At 58.5% G+C, this 22,730-nt stretch overlaps 5 protein-coding genes across 5 annotated transcripts; 3 read left to right on the top strand and 2 right to left on the bottom strand.

Moving 5' to 3' along the window:
• Window positions 1-2,523: 2,523 nt before the first annotated feature.
• Window positions 2,524-3,832, bottom strand: DL89DRAFT_278750 (uncharacterized protein; the record flags this gene model as incomplete). The annotated part of the gene is made up of 5 exons (XM_040889527.1): window positions 3,477-3,832; window positions 2,965-3,317; window positions 2,772-2,933; window positions 2,716-2,743; window positions 2,524-2,687 (listed from the first exon to the last, which is right to left on the bottom strand). Exons 1-5 carry the CDS (start codon window positions 3,676-3,678, stop codon window positions 2,524-2,526), a joined length of 909 nt encoding a protein of 302 aa, XP_040742236.1. The 5' UTR covers window positions 3,679-3,832.
• Window positions 3,833-3,919: 87 nt separating this feature from the next.
• DL89DRAFT_268936 (uncharacterized protein) lies at window positions 3,920-4,419 on the top strand. The gene has a single exon (XM_040888088.1). The coding sequence runs from the start codon at window positions 4,026-4,028 to the stop codon at window positions 4,374-4,376; it is 351 nt and encodes a 116-aa protein (XP_040742235.1). The 5' UTR covers window positions 3,920-4,025; the 3' UTR covers window positions 4,377-4,419.
• Window positions 4,420-6,145: 1,726 nt separating this feature from the next.
• DL89DRAFT_275433 (RNA-binding domain-containing protein) lies at window positions 6,146-8,031 on the top strand (the record flags this gene model as incomplete). The annotated part of the gene is made up of 7 exons (XM_040889304.1): window positions 6,146-6,200; window positions 6,237-6,313; window positions 6,809-6,835; window positions 6,858-6,908; window positions 7,100-7,195; window positions 7,221-7,571; window positions 7,636-8,031. 7 exons carry the CDS (start codon window positions 6,146-6,148, stop codon window positions 8,029-8,031), a joined length of 1,053 nt encoding a protein of 350 aa, XP_040742234.1.
• Window positions 8,032-9,873: 1,842 nt separating this feature from the next.
• Window positions 9,874-21,790, top strand: DL89DRAFT_323941 (uncharacterized protein; the record flags this gene model as incomplete). Its single annotated transcript, XM_040891426.1, has 23 exons — window positions 9,874-10,966; window positions 11,060-14,058; window positions 14,112-14,228; window positions 14,263-14,547; window positions 14,579-14,718; window positions 14,773-14,838; window positions 14,888-15,277; window positions 15,309-15,627; window positions 15,672-15,719; window positions 15,778-16,278; window positions 16,386-16,550; window positions 16,609-16,731; window positions 16,769-16,789; window positions 16,818-16,991; window positions 17,038-17,072; window positions 17,099-17,456; window positions 17,495-17,656; window positions 17,706-17,789; window positions 17,842-18,294; window positions 18,345-18,626; window positions 18,671-20,476; window positions 20,502-20,681; window positions 20,714-21,790. The coding sequence occupies exons 1-23, from the start codon at window positions 10,234-10,236 to the stop codon at window positions 21,788-21,790; spliced, it is 10,518 nt and encodes a 3,505-aa protein (XP_040742233.1). The 5' UTR covers window positions 9,874-10,233.
• A 43-nt stretch (window positions 21,791-21,833) lies between these two features.
• On the bottom strand, window positions 21,834-22,664 carry DL89DRAFT_33578 (uncharacterized protein). The gene has a single exon (XM_040891560.1). It carries the CDS (start codon window positions 22,408-22,410, stop codon window positions 21,877-21,879), a length of 534 nt encoding a protein of 177 aa, XP_040742232.1. The 5' UTR covers window positions 22,411-22,664; the 3' UTR covers window positions 21,834-21,876.
• Window positions 22,665-22,730: the final 66 nt, after the last annotated feature.

Raw genomic sequence — 22,730 nt, 5'->3', positions numbered from 1 at the left:
AAAAGGGGTTTTTTTCGTTCCATTTATTTATTTATTTATCGCAACCTGAAGGCGAAGACTGTCATATCTGCCGAGGATTTCGTCAACCGGAAGGACAGGTCAGAACTGTCGAGCGCAGATTTCGGTGATGTAGTTAGATATCATATTTATGATTATCTATTACATAATGGCGATATCGAGCTACATGGCGTACGTGAAATGAATCAGGTAGCGACATACGTGGATACCGAGCTGATGACAGCATACAAGAACAACATTGTGTTGCACTATGGCAGTTGCCTACAGAGGATTCTGGCCAAAATTGATTGATCATTCGCAGCCGCAAAAACACACTGCACAGTAGCAATGGGCAATGTGTCCAAGGCTGAGTTCAATAATGCATGTCAAGTGTGTATCTATACACCCACACAGAAGCTCCGCCAGCAGTTGCTCTAGACACCCGATCTCAGTGTCACCCACGATGCTTGCAATCTACAACAACTGCACCAGTCCTTAATGCTATTGCAATACAGATCGCAAAGACCGATATATGATGCCAAGGTAAATCACTTAAGCATCTGCGTGCATACATTCGCTATGCCAGCTTATCGAGAATGAGCAGCTTGGCAAGTCTCCCCCCAATGCTTGCCTCTGCGGACATCATGGATCCCAGGCCATGTGCGCTTAGACAAGCAAATAATCAAGCAGGTGTTTATTTCGAAAACACGCTGAGGAGGTTACCAAGATCAACGCAGCAAAGAGGGCAGCAACAGAGGCAAGGAAAGCAGCAGAAAAAAGCGAAAAATTGGCCAAGAAGGCTGCACGCGAAGCAGCGAAGATGCCATCGGATGCAACAGAGGCCACTGCAGCAACTGCAGTAGTAGCGGCTGATTCACTTGCTGCTGCATCGGCGGCAGCAGCAGACACTGTTGCAGCACTTAACAATGCATATGCACCAGCACCCCCAGTCTGTGCACACGACCCGGTCCAAGGGATCATACAATCCTGTGTGGGATGTGTGGGGCCGGGTCGCAGATCTAACATCGAAGCCATTTAAGGCGCATGGTGATAGAAAATTCCACGGAATGGCGACAACAGATGGTGTAACGATATGCATTTTGTTACAAGACAAGGTACCTAAGGCTGGTGCTGCAGGAGGCAATGCTGCGGGAGGCAATGCAAGGCGATGCGGGGAGGCGATGCTACAGGATGCTGTGGAGGCGATGCAGGCGATGTTGCAGATGATGCTGTGGAGCAGTCTATAGCTGACTGTCGCTATATCCACCAGATCCCACAGCCAGAGCTGCAGAATCTGAAAGGCCGCTGTGTATTCATCGATCCTAGGTCGGGGCGATTTGCTATACATGATGCACGAAAATAGCAGCAATGGGAAAGAGGGTGAGAGAATGCTCTACCTGCTACACATGGCAGCAGCACAATAAGGAGCTCAAGCTGCGCCACTATGACAGGATTCGTCGGGCTACAAAGGATCAAGTCCCAGAAGATGCTGTCCGCAGAGCAGAGGCAGAGCTTTCCAAGCACTGCTGCCGGACCCTTAGCCCAGCAAAATTCCGTGCCTACGTTACCGCCCGTGCATCTGTGCGGTGTGTCCTAGCACCATTTTATGCCAACACGATGACAGCGCGAAGGCTACTAGAGCAGCAGCCCACTAAGTCAAACAAGCAGCATCAGAGGCGCTGGAAGGCCCATCCAGGTGTCAGTACCAGTCCCAAGGTGTACCCGCTTCACCGCAAGCTGCGCCTTGATTCATTCATGAACCAGGCCCGTGCAGACCACAGGCTTGCCGCGAAAACTCCGGAGCAAGTTTCGGTCCAGATCCAGTGCTGATCATGGGCAATTGGAGTGCGCCGATGGCCCGACACCATGCGCCGATCCGTGGCAAGGGATGGCGCGACAAGTTCAAACACCATGGCTTTGAAGTCTATCTGATCGACGAATTCCGGACATCGTCGGTGTGCCCGTTCTGCTGCGATAAGTCACTGCAGACATTCCGGCATGTTCCCAATCCGCGGCCCTACCAGAGATCGAAGAACCCAACTGTGAAGTGCCATGGCCTTCTCCGCTGTACAAGCGAGTCATGTAAGCGGGCCATGGCACAATACAGGTGAGCCTATTCGTCTCGGCTCTTGAACCGCGATCTCGCAGCAGTTCTAAACTTCAGGCTCATTTTCCAGTCACTCTGTGATTCAGGCAGTATTCCTGAACGGTTCCGTCGCTTTACGGCCATTGCTGCCGATACTTCTGGCACCACCCCTGCAACAAAGAACCCGCGCAAGAGGCGTGCAGCAGCAGGCGATTCTGTTGCCAGCAGCAGCGAGCCAGCGCTGAAGCGCCTACGCTGAGCAGGCCATCAAGATGGGAGATGTCCATGATCGACATTGCACCAACAACCATCCGACACGTTCAAATGACCGGTTCGCCGTGATGCTCTTATCGACGTGTCAACCCATGCTGACTAGCAGCCGAGCTCGCATCGCGAGCAGAGTATTTCTAGTAAAATCGATATATTGGATATGAGTAGCTCTAGATGATGAGGGCGCGTAGGACGTCGCTCAGTGCGACAACGCCGACAGGCCTGGTATCGTCATCAACGACAATCAGACGCTGGACCTGTGTCTTGCGGATGGTGTCTAGGACCGAGTATAGCGTGTCGTTCTGCTTGCACGTATGCACACCAGGGTAGTCGTCTGGTCTCAGCGCCAGAGCCTCAGAAACCTGGGATGTCGAGCTCGTCGAGCAGGCCCTCACGAGCAAGCAGGATAATGTCAGACTCTGGCAAATACGTTGAGCACGATGCCTTCTTCGTCGAGGATCGGCACGACCGAGATGTTGTTGTCGACAAACATGCGGATAATATCAATGACGGGCGCGTCCATGGTTGCTGTGACCAGGTTGCCGTAGGTGCCGATTTCGAGATCGTACAGAGAATGCTGCTTTAATCCGCTTCTTGTCCTCGATGTTGACGGCCATAAAGTTCAGGATCCGGTAGATCGACAGCATCGACACGATGACGTCGCCGCCGGTATCCGTGTCCTCGTCGACCAGGGCCAGAGCTGAATAGTCTGTGGCTAGCAGGCGCCGCGACACCTCATAGAGCGTGTCCAGCGGATTGGCACACAGCGTGTTGGTTTGTCGCGACTTAAACCGCAGGAGGAGCTCCTTGTAGTTTTCCAGTTGTGTCTGGCCCAGGTCTTCGATCGCCTCGGTATACGAAAAGTTGGCATAGTAGTACTGAATCAGGTTCACCAGGTCGGTTGTTGTCAGCATGCCTGAGTAACACGAGTTTGTAGAATCCCACATTGGCGCCGACTCAATACCTAATTAATATGGACGCCGCGGTTTTAGCATTCACCCAGGAGCAGAGCTGCAAGCGTCAGCTGGGCAGCCGAAAAGTTCCCGCTTGTCCACCTGCCCAGCCATTCAATATCGCACGAGGAAATATCCGGGCGTGCATCGGATTTTTTTACAAGGCTTACCGTTCTGAACCAAGGTCGACAGGGCCTTGGTGACAAGCAGCTTAGTGTCAAGCACAATAAGGCGGAAGCTGACGGGAATCATGTCATACGCCGAGTGCTGCTTGAGGAAGAAGCTGGACTGCTGGGCCAGCTCGCGGCGCTTGAGCTCGGCGTTTCTGCTGTTGGTATTGCTGCTGGTATTGCTGCTGCCGCCTCCATCCATGCTGATGGCGCCGTCTGGTCATGCTGCTGTTGCTGTTGCCGGTCGCGCCTGGAATGTCCATTTGGGGGAGAGTCGGGCCGCTCTGCGTTGCAAATTGAAGGTAGAGGAAAATATAAAGTGGAGGCAAGAGTGCGACTCCTGTGAGCCATGCGGCCGCGGTGGGGGTAAAGTCGTCTGGTGCGTGATGTGCTGAGAACAGGCTTGCTCAGCCCGAGAAATTATCGAATCTTTTTCTGTGGGCGCCTGCCTTGGTTGCACATTTGCCTTTTCCGCGCTACTCGCTCATCTTCCCTTGTAAATTACTTTGTCCAGTTTTTCTAATACCGCGTAGCGAAGAGACAGACGAAATGTCGGCAACAGCAAGCACGAAGAACAGCGGCCTGGCGCTGGTGGCAAAGGGCGTGGCAGCCATCGCATACATTGTTATGCTGCATTCAGGGTACGCGGCGCGCGAATTCATTCTGTACAACAAGGCTATCGGGCGGGTCGACTACTCGCTGCCCATTGAGATCGTGGCCGAGTGCCTGGTGTCGCTGGCGGTCATGACGGTTGCGCTTGTGTTTGGCGTTGGCCTGCTGAAGCCCATCAGCTACGAGGCCGAGATGAGCCGGTACTCAGTCGATGGCGTTTACTCGCGACCCTCGTTCCACGTGTACAACCACCGCGGCCGCTACCTGCGCCCGGTCCAGAAGGCCTAGGGTAACAGTTCCTTTCTTAAAAATACATTGATGTGATGCGAAAGGACGGGACAGCGCTCCCCTAATGCTGCCAGATGATTCTGTGCGTACAGTAGTCGAAACAGGCAACATGCAGCATCATGCAATTCGGCTACCTGCGTTTATATATGTACATCAAGCAGAAATGGAGTCTTTTGAGAGCTCGTCGCGAGCCATTACTGGAATCGACGCTGTGTGCGACTTTTGTAAGCAATAGGAAGTAGCTCCTGGGTCTTTAGTGTCATGGAAAGCAGTGCGCTCAATTATACTGGTTTGAAGTAGTGGAGGTATACATACACTCGATCCTGCATGCCCGCAGACTGTACCCTGATGCGCTTTTCGAGGCTCGCTTTGCCTACGGGATCCCCGTCAAGGCAAGCCGACACCCAGAGCTGAACCAGTACATTAGCGAAGTAGTGGCAGCAGTCAGGACCGAGCTAGCCAAGGTAAGCAGAGCAGCAGAGCTGCGTACCAGCCGCCTTGCTTGGCTGCATGCATTAATGGCTATCTCATTTAGGGAGATGACGGCCTGGGGGACGTCATGGTCCGCATTGCCGATGCGCTTGACACCACGCTGGAGATGTTTGTTTTGGAGATTTCATCCGTTAGCATAGCGGCTGTCAGTAGCCAGGAGGTCGACTTCCGCGCAGCGCTGACCCGGCTCCAATTCGCTCGAAGAGGTGCAGCTTCCGAAAGGTATTCATTAGAGCAGTAGCCGTACACATTGCCCTACTGCCCAGTGCGGAAAGAGCAGTGTCGATTTCCAAAATATGCTGCCTGCTACTGACATAATGCAAACTACGAGAATGCTCGATGTTTTAGATGCAACGTTTCACGTTTATTACCGCACGCGGAGTGGGCGTCCGCCGTCACTGGACAAGGTACGTTGCTGTGTGGAGTGGAGGGGAGGGGATGAGCAGTTGAATGGCGCGACTAGTTTTTCGGGCCTGCATGATGACTCAAGCATACACAGTCATGTAGAACGCGTGGATCCGGGGCACAGGTGAGCAAGTGCCCCTGCCTGGTGTTACCAGCGAGCAGCGCCGTCTTGTTCCGCTGAGCTCGATCAGCAGCAGTGGGCTAAAGGTGAGTGAAGTGCAATCAACACCCCGTCTCGGGCAAATACCACATCCTTAGTCCGCACACATCCTAAGCAACTGGCCCTCTTCCGGCTTCGCACATGTAGGCACAGGCATTCGCCATGCTGGCAGGGCACAGGTAACGGCAGCTGCCAGAGGCTGCAGCGCTCAATGGCCAAGGAGTGCGACCGAGAAAAGGAGAAAAGAGACCGCAGAGGCCGCGTCAAGGGCAGGCGGACAGCAAGCAGACAAGAAGCGCCAGGCAGGCTCCTGAATGGCTCACCTCGCGGCGAACAATGGGCGACTGCATTGGGCTATTTGCGGCAGCAACCAGCGACAAATAAGCCAGTGTAAGCCTCGCATTATTTTTCTAGCGCATCTTTGTAGCCAGGCGTGATGAGTGACGGAAAGAAAGAAAAACGCAAAAAGTCGATGTATATCGTGGGCAGTTTGGCCGAAACCTCTTCTCCTCTGGCCACTTTCGTTTTATATTATTTTCTCTCTTTATTTCTCTTTTTCTGTCCTTTTTCATTTCTTTTTCATTCCTTTTATCGTTCTATTTCTTCCTCTTTTTTCCTCTCCTTTTTGTCTATTTCATTTTCCTCTTCATTTATTTATTCACGCAAATGATGGAAGGTCCGGCTACGACTCCTAGTGGAAACAACGCGGCCTATGTACGCTGCCCCCCAGGGCCAGGCACAGCAGGTGTCTCCGGCCAATGGTGGTGGTAGTGCTGCTGCTCCGTTCGCCGCCGCCGCCGCAGCCTCTGGCAAGAGCGCCGACGACCCGAACGCAAAGTCGCTCTATGTCGGCAACCTGGACCCGCGCGTCACGGAGCAGGTTCTGTTCGAGATCTTCTCGGCTGCCTTGCCCCGTCGTCGCCGTCAAAATCATCCCTGACAAGAGAGTAAGTCATCTTGGTAGCCCGGTGCTGTTCTGCTTGCCGTGAATTAATGGCGTACGGTAGCAATGGCGCTTCCCCTCCCCGCACAGCAATCTTGAGCATCATCTTTGTGTCTGCGTAACTTGCTTTCTACTCTGGAGCCCATGACGTGCTGCAACCAACTGGCTCATTCTGCCTCTTGACACACGCAGCGATCTGCACCGTGGCCCATGCACCTACTAATTGGCTGCTTCTGATTCAAGGGGAGGGGAAGCGGACAGACCGCAGATGGGCCCTGGGGTGGGGGGGGGTCTGGATGCTCACATGCTCTGCCTTTTCCGATCCTTGCCGCAGGCCCAAGCCGCCTGCCCGCATTCTGAGAAGTCCTGTTGATGATCGGCGTGCGCATTAATGAATGGCATCTTGGCTAACTATTTCTGTTTTATGCTTAGGGCCATGGCGGTCTCAGCTACGGGTTTGTCGAGTTTCGCGACGCACCAGGACGCCGAGGCCTCGCTGCAGGCGCTCAACGGTCGCCGCGTCTACGAATATGTAAGTGTCCGGTGAGAAAGCGGCGAGTGTAGACTGGATGACGGTGTAGCATGGTGGCTGCAACCGGACCATCAGACCTATTTGCTCAGCCGCGCCCTGCGGCCGTCCTCTTCTCCCCAGCAACTCCCCCGCCCGCTCATTCCCAACTGACCACGCCAAAATGGCATCCCATCGCCTTTGTGCTGCTGTAGGAGATTCGTGTTAACTGGGCGTTCACGGGTGGTGTGCAGATCCAGGAGGACACCAGCAACCACTTCCACATCTTTGTGGGTGACCTGAGCTCCGAGGTCAACGACCAGGTCCTGGCCAAAGGCCTTCAGCGCCTTTCCGTCCATGAGCGACGCGCGCGTCATGTGGGACATGACGTCGGGGAAGTCGCGCGGGTACGGATTCGTGGCCTTCCGCGACCGCAGCGACGCTGACAACGCGATCAGCTCGATGAACGGCGAATGGCTTGGCAGCCGGGCTATCCGCGTGAACTGGGCAAACCAGAAGGCCGCGCCCAAGTCCCGTGCCGAGCCGATGCACAGTGCCCAGCAGCCGCTGTCCTACGACGTGATCGTTGCGCAGACCGCACAGTACAACTCCACCGTGTATGTGGGCAACCTGACCAACTACACGACGCAGGAGCAGCTGCAGCCGCTGTTCCAGCCCTTTGGCTTTGTGATGGAATTCCGCATGCAGCCCGAGCGCGGCTTTGCCTTCATCAAGATGGACGCTCACTGAGAACGCCGCTATGGCGATCACGCAGCTCAACGGCACCATGCTGAACGGCCGCCCGATCAAGTGCTCGTGGGGCAAGGACAGGACCACCGATCCCAAGGCTGCCTTTGGCGCTGCTGCCGCAGCAAACCCGGCCTACTCGTACCCGTACGCGTACGGCTTGCCCCAGCAGCAATACGGCCTCCCTGGCGCCGCCGGTGCCCAGCAGCCGCCCCCACAGGCCAACAACCCGCAGGGCTGGAGCAACTTTGGCTACGAGCAATACGGCTATTACAACGCGGCCAGCTACCCGCAGCCTGGCCAGCTCATGCCCCAGGCCGCGATTGGCGTCCACGCCTCGGCCCCTGGATCCGTGCCCTCTGCCGCCCATGTCCACCAGGGCCACGAGGGAGCCTACTAAGGCAGAAGCCCAAACACCCTGCTTTCGCTGTTGACTGCTGCTGCTGCTCTGGCGGTGGACTCTCCATTTGTAATGGCCCGTCCCGTCTTACATTCACTACCGCTCCTCCTTCTCCCTAAACGTACCTTATAGCCGTTCTTTGGTCTTTATTTTGCGATTCATAACTTTCTACCACATCCTCCTCTCGCTTCCCGACTCCGCTTTCCCTCCCGAACCCCCCCCGCTACTATTCTCCCAATTATTTTTCGCTCTATCTTGTACCAATTTGCTTTTCAGCCCTTGCTCTCGCTTGCTCACTTCCTCAGCTGCTGCGTTTTTCTCACTTTTACTGCGTGTTCCTGCGTCCGTCTGGCTGATTTGTCCTGCAAGGGGGTGTCCCAATCATCGAATTAGCAATTTACGGCATATGCTGCCACTTTAGTGCCGCTAGTGTTTTCTCCAGAGAAACCGAGCTTAAATATATACAAAAATCCTGCTTTCGCAGAGGGACCGTTGATGTGATTTTCATTGGGGGACGGTGCTATGAGGCCGGGGGATATATGCAGTGGACATCCTCCCGTGCAGAAGTTCCAGGATATTCCCACATCTCTTTTGCAATGTCTTGCGCGGAGCCGAAATGCGGATCTTCGCGCATATCACCATTAGTATATATAGTGTATCGGCTGCAGATCAATTAGGGACCATTTCCCGATGATCTGCGGGGGAGGGGGAAGAGCGGACGATGGCGGAGGATACTGCAGTCTGCACAGTACGAAAACGACGTCGCGTTGTTGATTCCTGCACCTCACATCGCCCAGTCCCCCCACGCATGCCAGCTTGAAGGCTGGAGATAAGGTGGGAGTCGGTTTTAGCAGATGGGAACACGACCTCGGTGGTGAGCAGAGTGGAATTTTTCCCAAGCCTATCTATCGTCTTAGCTTCCTCGCATATCAGCCCTCCGAAAGGAAAAAGAGACGCAGCCGTGGATCCCTGGCTCCACCCAACTCATGGCGCTGCATGTATGTGGGGTAGGAGGACCGGGCGTTGACTGAGCCTGGCACCCAAGTGGGGGTTTTCTAGAGAAAACCAACACCAGACATGGGGGAGGACAGCAGATCAAAGGTGGCGTGCGATGTGCAGTGCCGTGGCCTGTCAATTTTTTTTGCAGCATTCGCTCCTCTACCTGCGCCATGCATTGATGGCAGCCATTTGCACAATCAGCGTGAAGCACCACTGACTACCCCACCCTGTTGCCAGCAGCAGGCTATTGTTCAGGTCCAGGAGCTATTCATAGACACCTGTCTCCATCGTATCGGAATGGCAAAAGAGGGCTGCGCTGTAGATTGCGCACGTCCTTGGCCCGGACAAGAAATCAGGGATGGGTACAAAGGGCCTATCATGTAATCGAGTACCAAATGGGGAAGGTATGCGGAGATATGGCATGCAGCCGGTGGCGGCGATGAGCAGCATATATTTTTAGCCTGCAAAGGATGGAGCAGCTCGTTTGCTCATCTCTCCCGCTCCAACCTCGCCTCCGAAGGAGATCTTGCATTTTTGCGCGCTCGGTTCCGCAATGAGCACGCTGTCTAAAATAAAACAAAGGGGCACTAGAGTGCACCATATTGTGATCCGCTGAGTACTTTGTGATGGTGGACGAGCAAAGGAAGCAAATCGCCGAGTCTCCTAATCTTGCGCATCCTCATGTCAGTGCGGAGTGCATTGGGCATTGACTTTGGGCGATAATGCAGGTATGGTGAATGTTGGAGGTTTTTTGCGGAGAAATCGTGTATGCATTTTCCCATGTCTGCGTATCTCTGGAGACGAGAGATACGATAATGGCTCAGATCCCGCCTCTGGAGAGCGCCAACCTTGGCACCCCCCCTTTCCCGTTGCTGGAAAGTGCTCGGTAGTGCCATAGGCTGAATGGGTGGGTTGGTAGGCCACAATGATAGGCGCGCCACTGCTTTTTTTTTATCTCTCGGCGTGTATGCATGGTCAAGTACCCCAGGCCTGTCCGCATTTGAAGCAGTCCCTAATCTCGATAGTGGGGCCCACGTATTTAAACCAGCTGGCATCCGCCGCATGTGCAGTCCTGTCGACTACTAATCACCTTATTCCATTTGAACCTCTGTCGAAATAACAAGCGACACTTTTCGTAACTTTACATTTCTGAAACCAACCCCCTCCTGTTTAGTTGCTTTTCCGAAACCAGCCGATTTTCAAATGGAGACCTACGCACCCCGACTCCTTATTGAGTACAACCAATTCCAGGTTGAAATTATTGTCAGCTGCGCGCAGCTACCCGCGGGCCGTGCTCTCGCCAAGGCGTTCGTCAAGCAGCCGCTGGACAACGTAACCAGCGCGATCGCGCTATTCGCGCGCTTCATTGAGTTCACCTCGACCCGCGACGCCGACATTGCTCTGGCGGCCTTCACGCACTTCAACAAGAAATTCTGCACCGACACCGACATCCACGTTGTGGTCGTTCAGGAGAATCTGGACTTTGAGCAGGCGCAGAATGTCCTGCGTGGCTACTTCTCTGTGGCCGGTATTCTGAAGGCGCGCAATGAGCCGCTGCCGACGGTCCCTGGGGCGCTGTTCTCTGCCACTGGTGTTAAGCGCATTGCGCAGTTTGGCGGGCAGACGGGCTCCAGGAACTACCTTGAGGAGGCCAGGTGGCTGCTGGATGTGTATCGGCCGCTGGTCGGCGATTTTGTGGCCAGGGTCTCTGGATTCCTGCAGCAGGAGGCTAAGGATGCCAATGTTGCTGAGGCGTATCCGGAGGGTCTTGATCTGCTGAGATGGCTGGCAGAGCCCGAAAAGACGCCGAGCAAGGCGTATCTGCTTTCGGCAGCAATCACTCTGCCGTTGGTTGGACTTATCCAGCTTCTGAATGTCCTGGTGCTGTTCAAGACGCTGCAGGTGGAGCCTGGCAAGCTTTCGACACTGTTTGACGGTAAGTCTGAATTTGAAAAAAAGGACTGCATTTTGTTTTGTGCCAGGATTTTGGTTTCTAACTGCTGTTTTTTTTTTTGCTGTTGTTTAATAGGCACGATTGGGCACAGCCAGGGCCTGGTAATTGCGGCGGCGGTGGCATCGGCGACCGACGAAGAGTCATTCTACAATGTGTCAGAGAAGGCCCTTGGAATTCTTCTGACGCTGGGCGCCCTGACGCAGCTGGACTACCCAGCGCCGGCGATCAAGCCGGAGCTCATCAAGGAGGCCATTGCAAACGAAGGCACGCCATCGCCTATGATCTCAGTGCAGGGTCTGAAGCACGCGACGGTGGAGCAGTTTGTCTCTGCGCACAATGCCCGGCAGACGTCCAAGTCGATGCACGTGCAGCTGTCGCTGGTGAACTCGTTTGACCGGTTCGTGGTGGTGGGCGAGACGCCGGCAGTGGTGCGGTTCGTGCGGTTCGTGCGTCCGCAGCTGGCGTCGGCCTCCGAGGACCAGTCAAATGTGGCGTTCTCGCAGCGCAAGCCCGTGGGCCGCCTCAGCTTCATCATATCGTCGGCGCCATTCCACTTCGTCTATAACCGGGCATCGCCGGCACGCCAGCTTGAGGTTGTGCAAAAGAAGGGCTGGACACTGGAGTCTGGGAACCTTCAGGTGCCCGTGCATGCCAGCAGCGACGGGCATGATGTGAGGGCGGAGACGGATCTGACAGGGTACCTTCTGGAGACGATTGCGTTTGAGGGGATTGACTGGCCAAAGGCGATGGCGGAGACTGGAGGAACGCACTTTGTGGATTTCAGTCCTGAGAGCCAGGCGTCGTTTGGCGGGATCTCGCAGCGCGGCCAGGAGGGCCGCGGCGTGACGGTGGTTGCCAAGTCGGAGCTGCTGCCGGGCACCAACCGGCGCCTGGGCAGCAACAGCGACCTGTACAAGCGCGCGATCACTGAGGTGGTGCAGCCGGAGGACTGGCAGAAGCAGTTCGGCCCGCGACTGGTGCGCACAAGACACGACGGGCAGCTGCATGTGGACTCCAAGATGAGCCGCGCATTGGGACGGCCGACGGTCATGGTTCCGGGAATGACGCCGACCACCACCAACGAGAAGCTGGTGGCAGCAGTGGCCACGGCTGGGTTCCATGTGGAGCTGGGCACGGGCACGGTGTATGAGTCGGCGGTGTTCCAGCGCAAGCTCGAGAACCTGACCGAGCTTCTGCCCAGCGGCCACGGGATCACAGCCAACCTGGTGTACGTCAACCCGGCGCTCTGGGACTACCAGTACCCGCAGCTTCTGCGGCTGCGGCGCTCGGGCTTCCCGATCTCGGGTCTGTGCGTCAGCGGCGGCACGCCGACCGTGGAGGATGGCGCTAAAATCATCAGCGACGTGAAGGCGGCCGGACTCCACCACGTGGCATTCAAGCCTGGCACCGCCGCGTTCATCCGCGATGTCGCCAGCATGGCGGGCGCCCACCCGGATTTCCCCGTCATTCTGCAGTGGACCGGCGGGCGTGCCGGCGGTCACCACTCCAACGAGGACTTCCACGAGCCGATCCTGGCCACATACGGGGCTGTGCGGTCGCACAAGAACATTGTTCTGATCGCCGGGTCCGGGTTCGGCGGCATCGACGACACGTTGCCGTATGTGACCGGTGACTGGAGTGTAAAGTTCGGGCGGCCCGCGATGCCGTTTGACGGAGTTTTGGTGGGCTCGCGGATAATGGTGGCGCGGGAAAGCGCGGCGGCAGATTCGGTCAAGGATCTGATTGTGGCGACGCCCGGCGTCAGCGACAGTGACTGGGAGAAGACGCTGCAGGGCCCGGCCGGCGGCATCGTCACGGGCCGCGCAGAGTTTGGTGAGATGATCCACTTTGTGGCGAACCGCATGGCGCTGTTTACGCGCCAGCTGCATGAGCGGGTTTTCTCGCTGCCCAAGGACAAGCAGCTCGAGGCACTGCGGGCGAACCGCGAGTATTTGATCGAGCACCTCAACAGCGACTGCATGAAGCCGTGGTTTGGACGCACCAGGGACGGCCGCAACGTCGATGTTGAGGAGATGACGTATGCGGAGGTGGCCGAGCGGCTGGTTGACCTTCTGTATGTCAAGCACCAGAGCAGGTGGATTGACCCGAGCTACGCCGTCTTGGTGACCGACTTTTTGCAGCGCATCGAGGACCGGTTCGCCACCTCCGAGGTGGTCTATGCGGTGCAGGCGGCGGGCGAGCTGACCAGCCCATACGAAACCGTTGCCAGCATCGAGCAGGCGTATCCGGACGCGCAGGCGCAGCTCCTGACGTCGGAGGATGTCAAGTTCTTTTTGGCGCTGTGCAAGCGGCCTGGACAGAAGCCGGTTGCGTTTGTGCCGGTGATCGATGAGGAGTTCGGCACGTGGCTGACCAAGGACTCGACATGGCAGGCGGAGGACCTGGAGGCGGTCGCGGGGCAGGACGCGCAGCGCGTGCTGATCCAGCAAGGCCCGGTGTCGGTGCGGTACTCGACCAAGGCCAACGAGCCGGTCAAGGACATCCTGGATGGCATCTACCAGGGCCACATTGCGCACATCCTCGAGCGCTACTACGCTGGCGACATCTCCAATGTGCCCGAGGTCGACTATCTCGGCACACCGCCCCAGCTGGCCGCACTGCCGGACTCGGTGTCGGTCAAGGCATCGGTGACCGAGCGCGTGTATAAGCTGGGCAACGAGCTGCCGGAGAACGAGCTGTGGCTCGCGGAGCTGGCCGGGCAGGAGAGCAGCTGGCTGAATGCGCTGCTGACGGCGCCGGTGGTGGTCCAGCAGAAGCAGTTTGCGGCCAATCTGGTGCGCGACATGTTCCGCGCGCGCGCCGGCCGCACCGTCACTGTGCGTTTGGTGGACGGTAAGCCAGCGAGCGTCAGCTTTGTATCGGCGCAGGGCACAGCAGAGCTCGAGGCCCAAATCAGCGGCCAGACGATCTCGGTGACGGTCTTCCATCCGAATGGCTCTGGGCGCTGCACCATCGCGCTGGCATTCACGTACCATCCCGATACGCCATTGGCGCCGATCCACGAGCTGGCAGGAGTGCGTGACGACCAGATCCGCAATGCCTTCCAGGCGCTGGTCAGCGAGTGGCTCAAGGACGAGCTGCTGCCAGGTCGGCGACATCTCCGAAGCCGACCGAGTTCCAGGCGAGCCGGGCGTTCACGGTGACGCAGGAGCATGTGGACAGGTTCTGCCGGATCGCCGGTAACAAGGAGCGCGCCTATAGCAACGGGTCGGCACCCATGGACGTGCTGTTCTTTGCGGCGTGGCCCGAGATCCTAGCGGTTCATGCTTTCGCGCGAAGCCTACGGCGGACTGCTGAACCTTCTGCATCTCTCCAACGCATTCACGCTGACCGACAAGGCGCAGCTGCGCATCGGCGATACTGTGCAGACGGCGATCCGCGCCGACTCGGTCACCAACACCGACCAGGGCAAGCTGATGAAGCTGCAGGCCACGCTGTATGTCGAGGGCAGAGAGGTGGCCCAGATTGCATCCGAGTTCCTGGCGCGCAACACTGTTATTGAAGCCGAGCTGGCGTTCAACAACCAGACCAGCTCGCGCCAGGTGCTGCTGAAGACGCGCGAGGACGTCGCAGGTGCTTGAGGCCAAGGAGTGGTTTGCCTATGTGGGCACTGAGCGTCTGGCGCCGGGTGCCCTGGTGGAGTTTTCGGTCAATTCCAGCTACCGCTACAAGTCTGTTGATGTGCTGGCAAGCGCCCAGGACCTCCTGGGACCGTTTCCCTGGCCGATGGCTCGGTGATTGGCACCATCGACTATGCCAGCGGCGAGAGCTTCGGCGACCCAGTCTCCGACTACATCAACACGCAGGGCTCCAGCACCTGACTCCAGCGTGCGGTTTGCGCACGACGGCCTGCCGATTCTCTCGGCTTTGCCCTGGCGGCAGAATCCTTGCCACGGCTCCTTTGGATAACTGGGAGTACTCGCACGTCTCGGGCGACTACAACCCGATCCACACCAACACGTATCTGGCCGACTACGCGCAGCTGCCCAACACCATCACCCACGGCATGTGGACGTCGGCGGCGACCCGGGCGCTGGTGGAGCGCCATGTGACCGATGGCCGGCCGGAGCGCATGCGCTCGTATAGCGTGCGGTTCGTCGGCATGGTGTATCCGGGCGACCGCCTGGAGACGCACGTGCGGCATGTGGGATTCCGCAGCGGCAATCTGCTGATTGAGGGCGAGACCAAGGGCCCGCGGGGCGTGGTGCTGGAGTTTGCAGCCGAGGTCACTCCCCTGCAGACCGCCTATGTGTTTACTGGCCAGGGCGCGCAGTTCGCCGGCATGGGCATGGATCTGTACGAGTCATCGCCAGCATGCCAAGAACGTGTGGGATTCGGCCGACCAGCATATGCGCACTACCTACGGCGTGTCGCTGCTGGATATTGTGCGTCACAACCCGACCGAGCTGACGGTCAAGTTTGGCGGCCGTCGCGGTGCTCAGATCCGCAATGCCTACCGGGCGCTGGTTGGCACCCGGCCGCTGTTCCCGGGCATCACCGAGCACTCGGCCAGCTTTACGCACCGGGCAGCCGGCGGTCTGCTCAATGCCACGCTGTTCACGCAGCCGCTGCAGACAGTCCTGTCGCTGGCGTACCTGGCCGACCTGCGCTCCAAGGCACTGGTGCCCTGAGAATGTGCTGTTCGCCGGTCCACTCGCTGGGCGAGTTCGGCGCTCTGGCTGCAGCCGGCCAGCTGGTCGGTGTTGAGGCTGCGGTGGACATTGCGCTGTTCCGCGGGCTGCTTCTGCCACGCATCGGTGGCACGCGACGAGCTCGGCCGCTCAAAGTACGCCATGGTGGCGGTCAACCCGTCGCGCATCGGCAACGGCTTCGACGAGCTGGCGCTGGAGCACCTCGTGGCCGAGCTGCGCGAGCGCGGCGGCCACCTGCTCGAGGTCATCAACTACAACGTGCAGGGGCTGCAGTACATTGTCACTGGCCATCTGGCGCAGCTCAATGCTCTGCGCCTGGCGCTGGACCATGTGTCGTCGGGGAAGACGCTGGCTGAGGCTGCGCAAACGGCGCTTTTGGCGGCTGATGACGCCGAGCTGCAGAACAGCCAGTTCACCACTGTGATCCAGGGCGTCGACGTGCCCTCGCACTCGAGCCAGCTGGCCGGCTCCGTCGACAGCTTCCGCCAGCTGCTGGCGGCCAAGATCCCGCAGGTAACCTACGGGCGCCTGTACAAGCAGTACATCCCCAATGTCACTGCCAGGCCGTTTGAGGTCTCGCAGAACTATTTCACTTTGGCTCGCGATGTCACTGATTCGCCGGTTCTGGCACTGGAGCTGGCGCGCTGGAACGACCAGGCCGGGGAGGAGGAGCTGGGACGGCTGGCAGCATGTGCTGGTGGTTGAGCTGCTTGCCTATCAGTTTGCAGTCGCCCGTGCGCTGGATTGAGACCCAGAATGTCCTGCTGAACGAGCTCAAGGCTGAGCGCATTGTGGAGGTCGGCCCCAGTGCCACTCTGGGCGATATGGCACGCCGCACGCTGCGTGTCAGCAACACTGACTTTGACGGCGCTATTCTGCATGTCGCCCAGCAGGTCCAGTGATGTGTACTATGCACATGACCCTGCATCCATTACACCGGCAGTTCCCGAGGAAGAGGAGCCTGCTGCTGCTCTGCCTGCTGCTGCTCCTGAACCTGTTGCTGCTCCTGTTGCCGCTCCGGCCCCCGTTGCCGCCCCCGCTCCTGTTGCTGCTCCGGCCCCCGTTGCTGCTCCAGTTGTCCAGTCCTGTGCCAAGTGGTCCAGTCTCGGAGGTCCCGATCCAGGCGCTGGAGGTAATCCAGGCAATCATCGCCTGCCAAGGTCAAGAAGCCTATCGCCGATATTTCGCCCACCCAGTGCATCAAGGACTTCTCTGGCGGCAAGTCTACTTTGCAGAACGAGATCACTGGCGATCTGCAGAAGGAGTTCGGCAGTGGTGTCCCTGACAAGGCTGAGGAACTGGCGCTTGCGTCGTTGGCCGCCTGGTATTTCTTCGTTCTCGGGCACGCTGGGCAAGCACGCAACCGCGCTGATTGCCAAGCTGTTCAGCAGCAAGATGCCTGGTGGTTTCGCGCAGTCCTAAGGTGCGCTCCCTGCTGGAGTCCTCCTATGGTCTTGGTCCCCAGCGTCCAGAACGCACTGCTGCTGCATGCCCTGACCCTGGAGCCCAGCGCGCGTTTGGGAAGCGAGTCGGAGGCTACTGCCTGGCTGGACACTGTTGCCAAGTCATACGCAGGCCATGCTGGCATCACTCTTGGAGCCGCTTCTGCTGCTGCTCCGGCTGCTGCCCCAGTTGCTGTCGCTGCAGTCCAGGTCGCCGCCCCTGCTGCTATCGGACCTATTGCTGACGTCCCATTGCAGGCACTGGATGTGATCCAGGCCCTGATCTCCGCCAAGGTCAAGAAGCCGGTCTCCGAGATTGCCAGCAGCCAGTGCATCAAGGACTTCTCCTGGCGGCAAGTCTACTTTGCAGAACGAGATCACCTGGCGATCTGCAGAAGGAATTCGGCAGTGGTGTCCCTGACAAGGCTGAGGAACTGGCGCTTGCATCGTTGGCCGCTGGTATTTCTTCGTTCTCGGGCACGCTGGGCAAGCACGCAACCGCGCTGATTGCCAAGCTGTTCAGCAGCAAGATGCCTGGTGGTTTCGCGCAGTCCAAGGTGCGCTCCCTGCTGGAGTCCTCCTATGGTCTTGGTCCCCAGCGTCCAGAACGCACTGCTGCTGCACGCCCTGACCCTGGAGCCCACAGCGCGTCTGGCCAGCGAGCCCGAGGCAACCGCCTGGCTGGACCAGGTCGCCCAGGCCTATGCCGCCAAGGCTGGCATTACACTGGGTGCTACCGCAGCTCCGGCTGCCATTGCGTCGGCCCCAGGTGGCCATTGCCAGTCCGGTCTCGGACCAGTCGCACCGCGACTACATCATCCAGCAGATCCATGTGATGGCGCGCCACGCCGGTATTGACCTGCGCGCAGGCGACCGCACGGCCGAGGCTGCTTTGCTGGAGTCCAAGGAGACGCAGGCGAAGCTGGACAGGCTTTCCAACGAGCTGGGCGACGATCTGCTGGAGGGCGTGCAGGGCAAGTTCGACCAGCGCAAGGCGCGCCATTTCGACTCGTTCTGGAACTGGGCGCGCCAGGACGCCCTGGCCTGGATCTACCATGTGGTGGCGACTGGCGACGCAAGCGTGGATGAGGAGCGGCTTCTGGCGCTGACCAACCGCGCCACGCCCTACCCTGCTGCAGCTGGTCAGTGCGACCGCTGGCGTGCTGGAGCGCGGAAACGCCAAGCAGGCGGCCGAGTTCGCCTGGTCATTGCACAAGGCCATTGCTGCCGCACTGGATGTCCCAGCCGGTCTACAAGGAGCTGACAAAGTCGACGCGCCCGCAGGTCGATGTTTCGGCCACCGGCAAGGTCACTTACCGCGAGGTGCCGCGCGAGGGCGAGCCGACCATCAACGAGTACGTCGAGCATATGCGCCAGGCTGTCGGCAACGAGGAGCCTTTTGTGTTCCTGAATAAGCAGGACCGGCTCAAGCTCTGGAACCTCGACCACACAAACACCTCTGTGTACTTTGACGTGCTGGCCGACATCGGCCGCTCTGGGCTCTCGTTTGCCGGCAAGACCGCGCTGGTTACCGGCTGCGGCCGGGGTCAATCGGCTCCGGCATCCTGCAGGGCCTGTTGGCGGGTGGTGCCAAGGTCATCGCCACCACGTCAAGCTACAACCGCCGCTCACTGCAGTTCTTCGAGGACCTGTATAGGCAGTTTGGTGCGCGCGGCTCGGAGCTGGTCGTGGTGCCGTACAACCAGGGATCGCTGCGGGACGTGCAGGCGCTGGTCCAGTACGTTTACAGCCCGCAGGGACTCGGCTGGGACCTTGACTACGCTGTGCCGTTCGCTGCCACGTCGGAAATCGGCAAGGACATCACCGGCATTGACTCCAAGTCTGAGCTCGCCCTGCGCATCATGCTGACTAACACGCTGCGGCTTCTGGGCGAGATCAAGCTGGCCAAGGTCGCCCACGGCCACACCTCCTCGCCGGTGCTGGCAATTGTGCCGATGTCGCCGAACCACGGTGTGTTTGGCGGCGACGGCTTGTACGGCGAATGCAAGGCCGGGCTCGAGACCCTGTTCAACCGCTGGAATATCGAGTCGTGGGCCGACTACATCTCGGTGGCCGGCGCTGTGATCGGGTGGACCCGCGGCACCAACATGATGGATGCCAATGACATGAACGCTTATGCAGCGGAGAAGTCCGGCATGCGCTCGTTCAGCACCAAGGAGATGGCCTTCAACATTCTCGGTCTGATGGCAGCTCCGATGGCGGCGCTGGCCGACACCACGCCGGTCTGGGCTGACTTCAACGGCGGCTTCCAGCTGTTTGTCGACTCGGGCAGCACTCTGGTGAACATCCGCAGTGCGCTGATCGACGAGAGCGCTGCGCGCAAGGCCATTGCTAGTGCGTCCCTGCACGACCACAATGTAGTGCACCAGCGCAGTGTTGAGAAGGTCGTCAAGAAGCAGCGCGCGCAGCCGCTGGCCAAGCACCGGTTCGAGAACCCGAAGGTCAAGGCGTATGAGCAGCTGGAGCACCTGCGCAAGCTCGAGGGCCTGGTCAACCTCGATACAGTCGTGGTTGCCACGGGCTACGGCGAGGTTGGTGCCTACGGCAATGCGGAGACGCGCTGGGAGATAGAGGCGCATGGCGAGTTCTCGCTGGAGGGCTGCATTGAATTGGCGTGGATCATGGGGCTGATCAAGCACTTTGACGGCGTCCTGCAGACCACCGGAGCGCACTACGTCGGCTGGGTGGACAGCACAACCGAGGAGCCCGTGCGCGACCGCGACATCAAGGCGCGCTACGAGGAGTACATTCTCGAGCACACCGGTATTCGCCTGATCGAGCCCGAGCTGCACTTGGGCTACGATCCGAACAAGAAGCCCATGCTGCACGAGGTGCAGATTGAGCACGACATGCCGCCCTTTGAGGCCAGCGCCGAGGAGGCCTTCAACTTCAAGAACGGCAACGAGGACAAGGTCGAGATCTGGGAGAACCCCGATTCCACCTGGTCGGTCAAGTTCTCCAAGGGCGCCATCATCCTGGTGCCCAAGGCGCTGCGCTTCGACCGCCTGGTCACCGCCCAGCTGCCCACGGGCTGGGACCCCAAGCGCTATGGCTTCCCGCAGGACCTAATCGACCAGCTCGACCCGACCACCCTGCACTCGGTGGTCGCCACCATCGAGGCTCTGCTGCGCTCCGGCATCACCGACCCGTACGAGCTCTACAAGTACTTCCATCTCTCGGATATCGGAAACACCATCGGCTCCAGTCTCGGTGGCGCCCGCGCCGTCTCCAGCGTCTTCATTGACCGCTTCACCGGCAAGGACATGAACAACGATGTGCTGCAGGAGACCATGATCAATGCGGTCGCCGGCTGGACCAACATGCTGCTGCTGTCGTCAGCTGGCCCCATCCAGCCCGTGGTCGCTGCCTGCGCTACCTCAGGTGGTCGCCATTGATGTGGCTGTCGAGACTATCCAGGCTGGCAAGGCCAAGGTCATGTTTGCTGGTGGCTACGACGACTTCTCCCCTGAGGGCAGCTACGAGTTCGCCCAGCTGGGCGCAACCAACAGCGCGGTGGATGATTTCGCCCAGGGCCGCACGCCCAAAGGAGATGTCGCGCCCGTGCACCACCACCCGCCACGGCTTTCGTCGAGGCCCAGGGCGCTGCTGTGGTCATGCTGATGTCAGCCTCGGCCGCCATTGAGGTCGGCGCACCCATCCACGGCATCATTGCCATGTCCGACACTGCCACCGACAAGCAGGGTCGCTCCATCCCGGCCCCCGGCCAGGGCATCCTGACCACCGTCAGCGAGCGCCCCACCGCCTTCCCCTCGCCCCTGCTGGACATTGACTACCGCCGCGCGCAGCTCACTGAGCGCCTGGCCGAAATCGCCCAGTGGGCGGCCCGCCAGGCAAAGCAAGTCGACCAGGAGCTGGCGCTGCGCCAAGCCCAGGATGCCCAGTTCGACTCTGCTCTGTTCGCCAAGGAGCGTGCGGCGTTTATTCGTGCCGAAGTGAGCCGCCTGCAGAACGACGCGCGGTCTACCTGGGGCAATGAGTTCTGGCGCCAAGACCAGTCGATTTCGCGCATGCGCGGTGCTCTGGCCATGTGGAACCTGACTGTCGATGACATTGGCGTGTCGTCATTCCACGGCACATCGACCAAGGCCAACGACAAGAACGAGTCTGAGGTCATTGACCAGCAGCTGCGCTACCTCGGCCGCACCCCTGGCCACGCAGTCCCCGCAGTCTGCCAGAAATGGCTGACCGGCCACCACAAGGGCGGCGCTGGCGGCGCCATGCTCAACGGCGTGCTGCAGACGCTGCGCACGGGCATTGTGCCGGGCAACCGCAACGCCGACAACATCGACACCGAGTTTGAAAAGTTCGACTACCTGTACTACCCGTCACGGTCGATCCAGACGCCTGGAGTCAAGGCTGGAACTATCACGTCGTTTGGCTTTGCCCAGGCCAGTGGCGAGCTGCTGGTTGTCCATCCGGACTACCTCTATGCAGTGCTCGGCAAGGATGAGCTGGATGTGTACCGGAGCAAGGTTGAGGAGCGCGAGAAGAAGACCTACCGCTACTGGCATGACTCGCTTGTCGGCACTAAGCCGTTTGTCCGTGTCAAGGATGCCGCGCCGTTCAGCGAGGAGATTGAGAAGCAGGTCTACACGGATTCTGGCGCCCGCGTGCACTACGATGCGGCCACCGGCAGCTACCGCTACTAAGTCTCTTTCCATCTCAGCCAGCTTCATCGTGTCCCCTACCCCCTGATGATATTGCAATATATTTCAAGTTCAAATCATATATTCTGCTATCGTGCGAGCAAATCCCGAGCGTCGGACATGCACATAAGCTCGATCCAGCTTACCCCTGACGAACAAGAATAGAGTTGGTCGGCATCTTGCGGAAAGCATTTAGGCTGCCAGAAATACAGAAAACGGAGGTTTCCCTCCCTATCACGGACCGCACTGTTGGAATTCGGCTGAACATCGGAGGGAATGCAAATGCGGACATGGTAGCGGCATACGGACCAGGTGATATTGAGAATGGCACGACAAAAAGGGAGAGCAAGGCTGAATTGTTTTGGTAAACGGATATTCCGCCTGCCATCACTTGGCATATGCGTGCGTGTAGGGAAATCCCTCCTCCGGCCATTTTTGGAAAAGGAACCAATATTGCCAGCACTCTGCGAAGGCCCTATACCAACACAACATAGAGAAATTTTTTCCTTGCTGCTGGCCCGTGTCACTGAGCCGGCTGATCTACACCTACAAAGCAGAATCCTTTGCCATGCAAGATGTATGCGATACATGGCAATTATGCACTGATATGCGCTGTAGGTCATGTGTTCCTTGGCCTGGTGGCCCTGCTAGGAGATAGATCGCCGCTGCCTTGTGCGTATCTTCGTCCTTCCCCCACAGAGAGCACAAGGGAACGATCTGGTCACGCTGTTTTCTTTTTCTTATTCTAGCGACCACAAGAATAGCCAGGTCCGCATTGGTAAATGCGCCAGCAAAAACACGACACGGCATCCAGCATAGTGTGCTGGGTTAGCAGGTGATGGATGGAAAAAGGACCTCCGCCATGTGTGGTGCAGTAGATGGGAGCGGAGCGGAGAGGCTTGCCGTAATTGCCAGTCCCCGGAGAAGCACTGGCACCGATTTC

Source organism: Linderina pennispora (assembly GCF_002104995.1).
Source record: "Linderina pennispora strain ATCC 12442 chromosome Unknown DL89scaffold_10, whole genome shotgun sequence".
NCBI classification, from domain to species: domain Eukaryota; kingdom Fungi; phylum Kickxellomycota; class Kickxellomycetes; order Kickxellales; family Kickxellaceae; genus Linderina; species Linderina pennispora.
This window is presented reverse-complemented; position numbering and strand designations above follow the sequence as displayed.

Excerpts from the sequence above, each read along its gene's own strand:
- DL89DRAFT_268936 (XM_040888088.1), top strand. The coding sequence starts at position 4,026 with ATGTCGGCAACAGCAAGCACGAAGAACAGCGGCCTGGCGCTGGTGGCA.
- DL89DRAFT_33578 (XM_040891560.1), bottom strand. The coding sequence starts at position 22,410 with ATGACCTACAGCGCATATCAGTGCATAATTGCCATGTATCGCATACAT.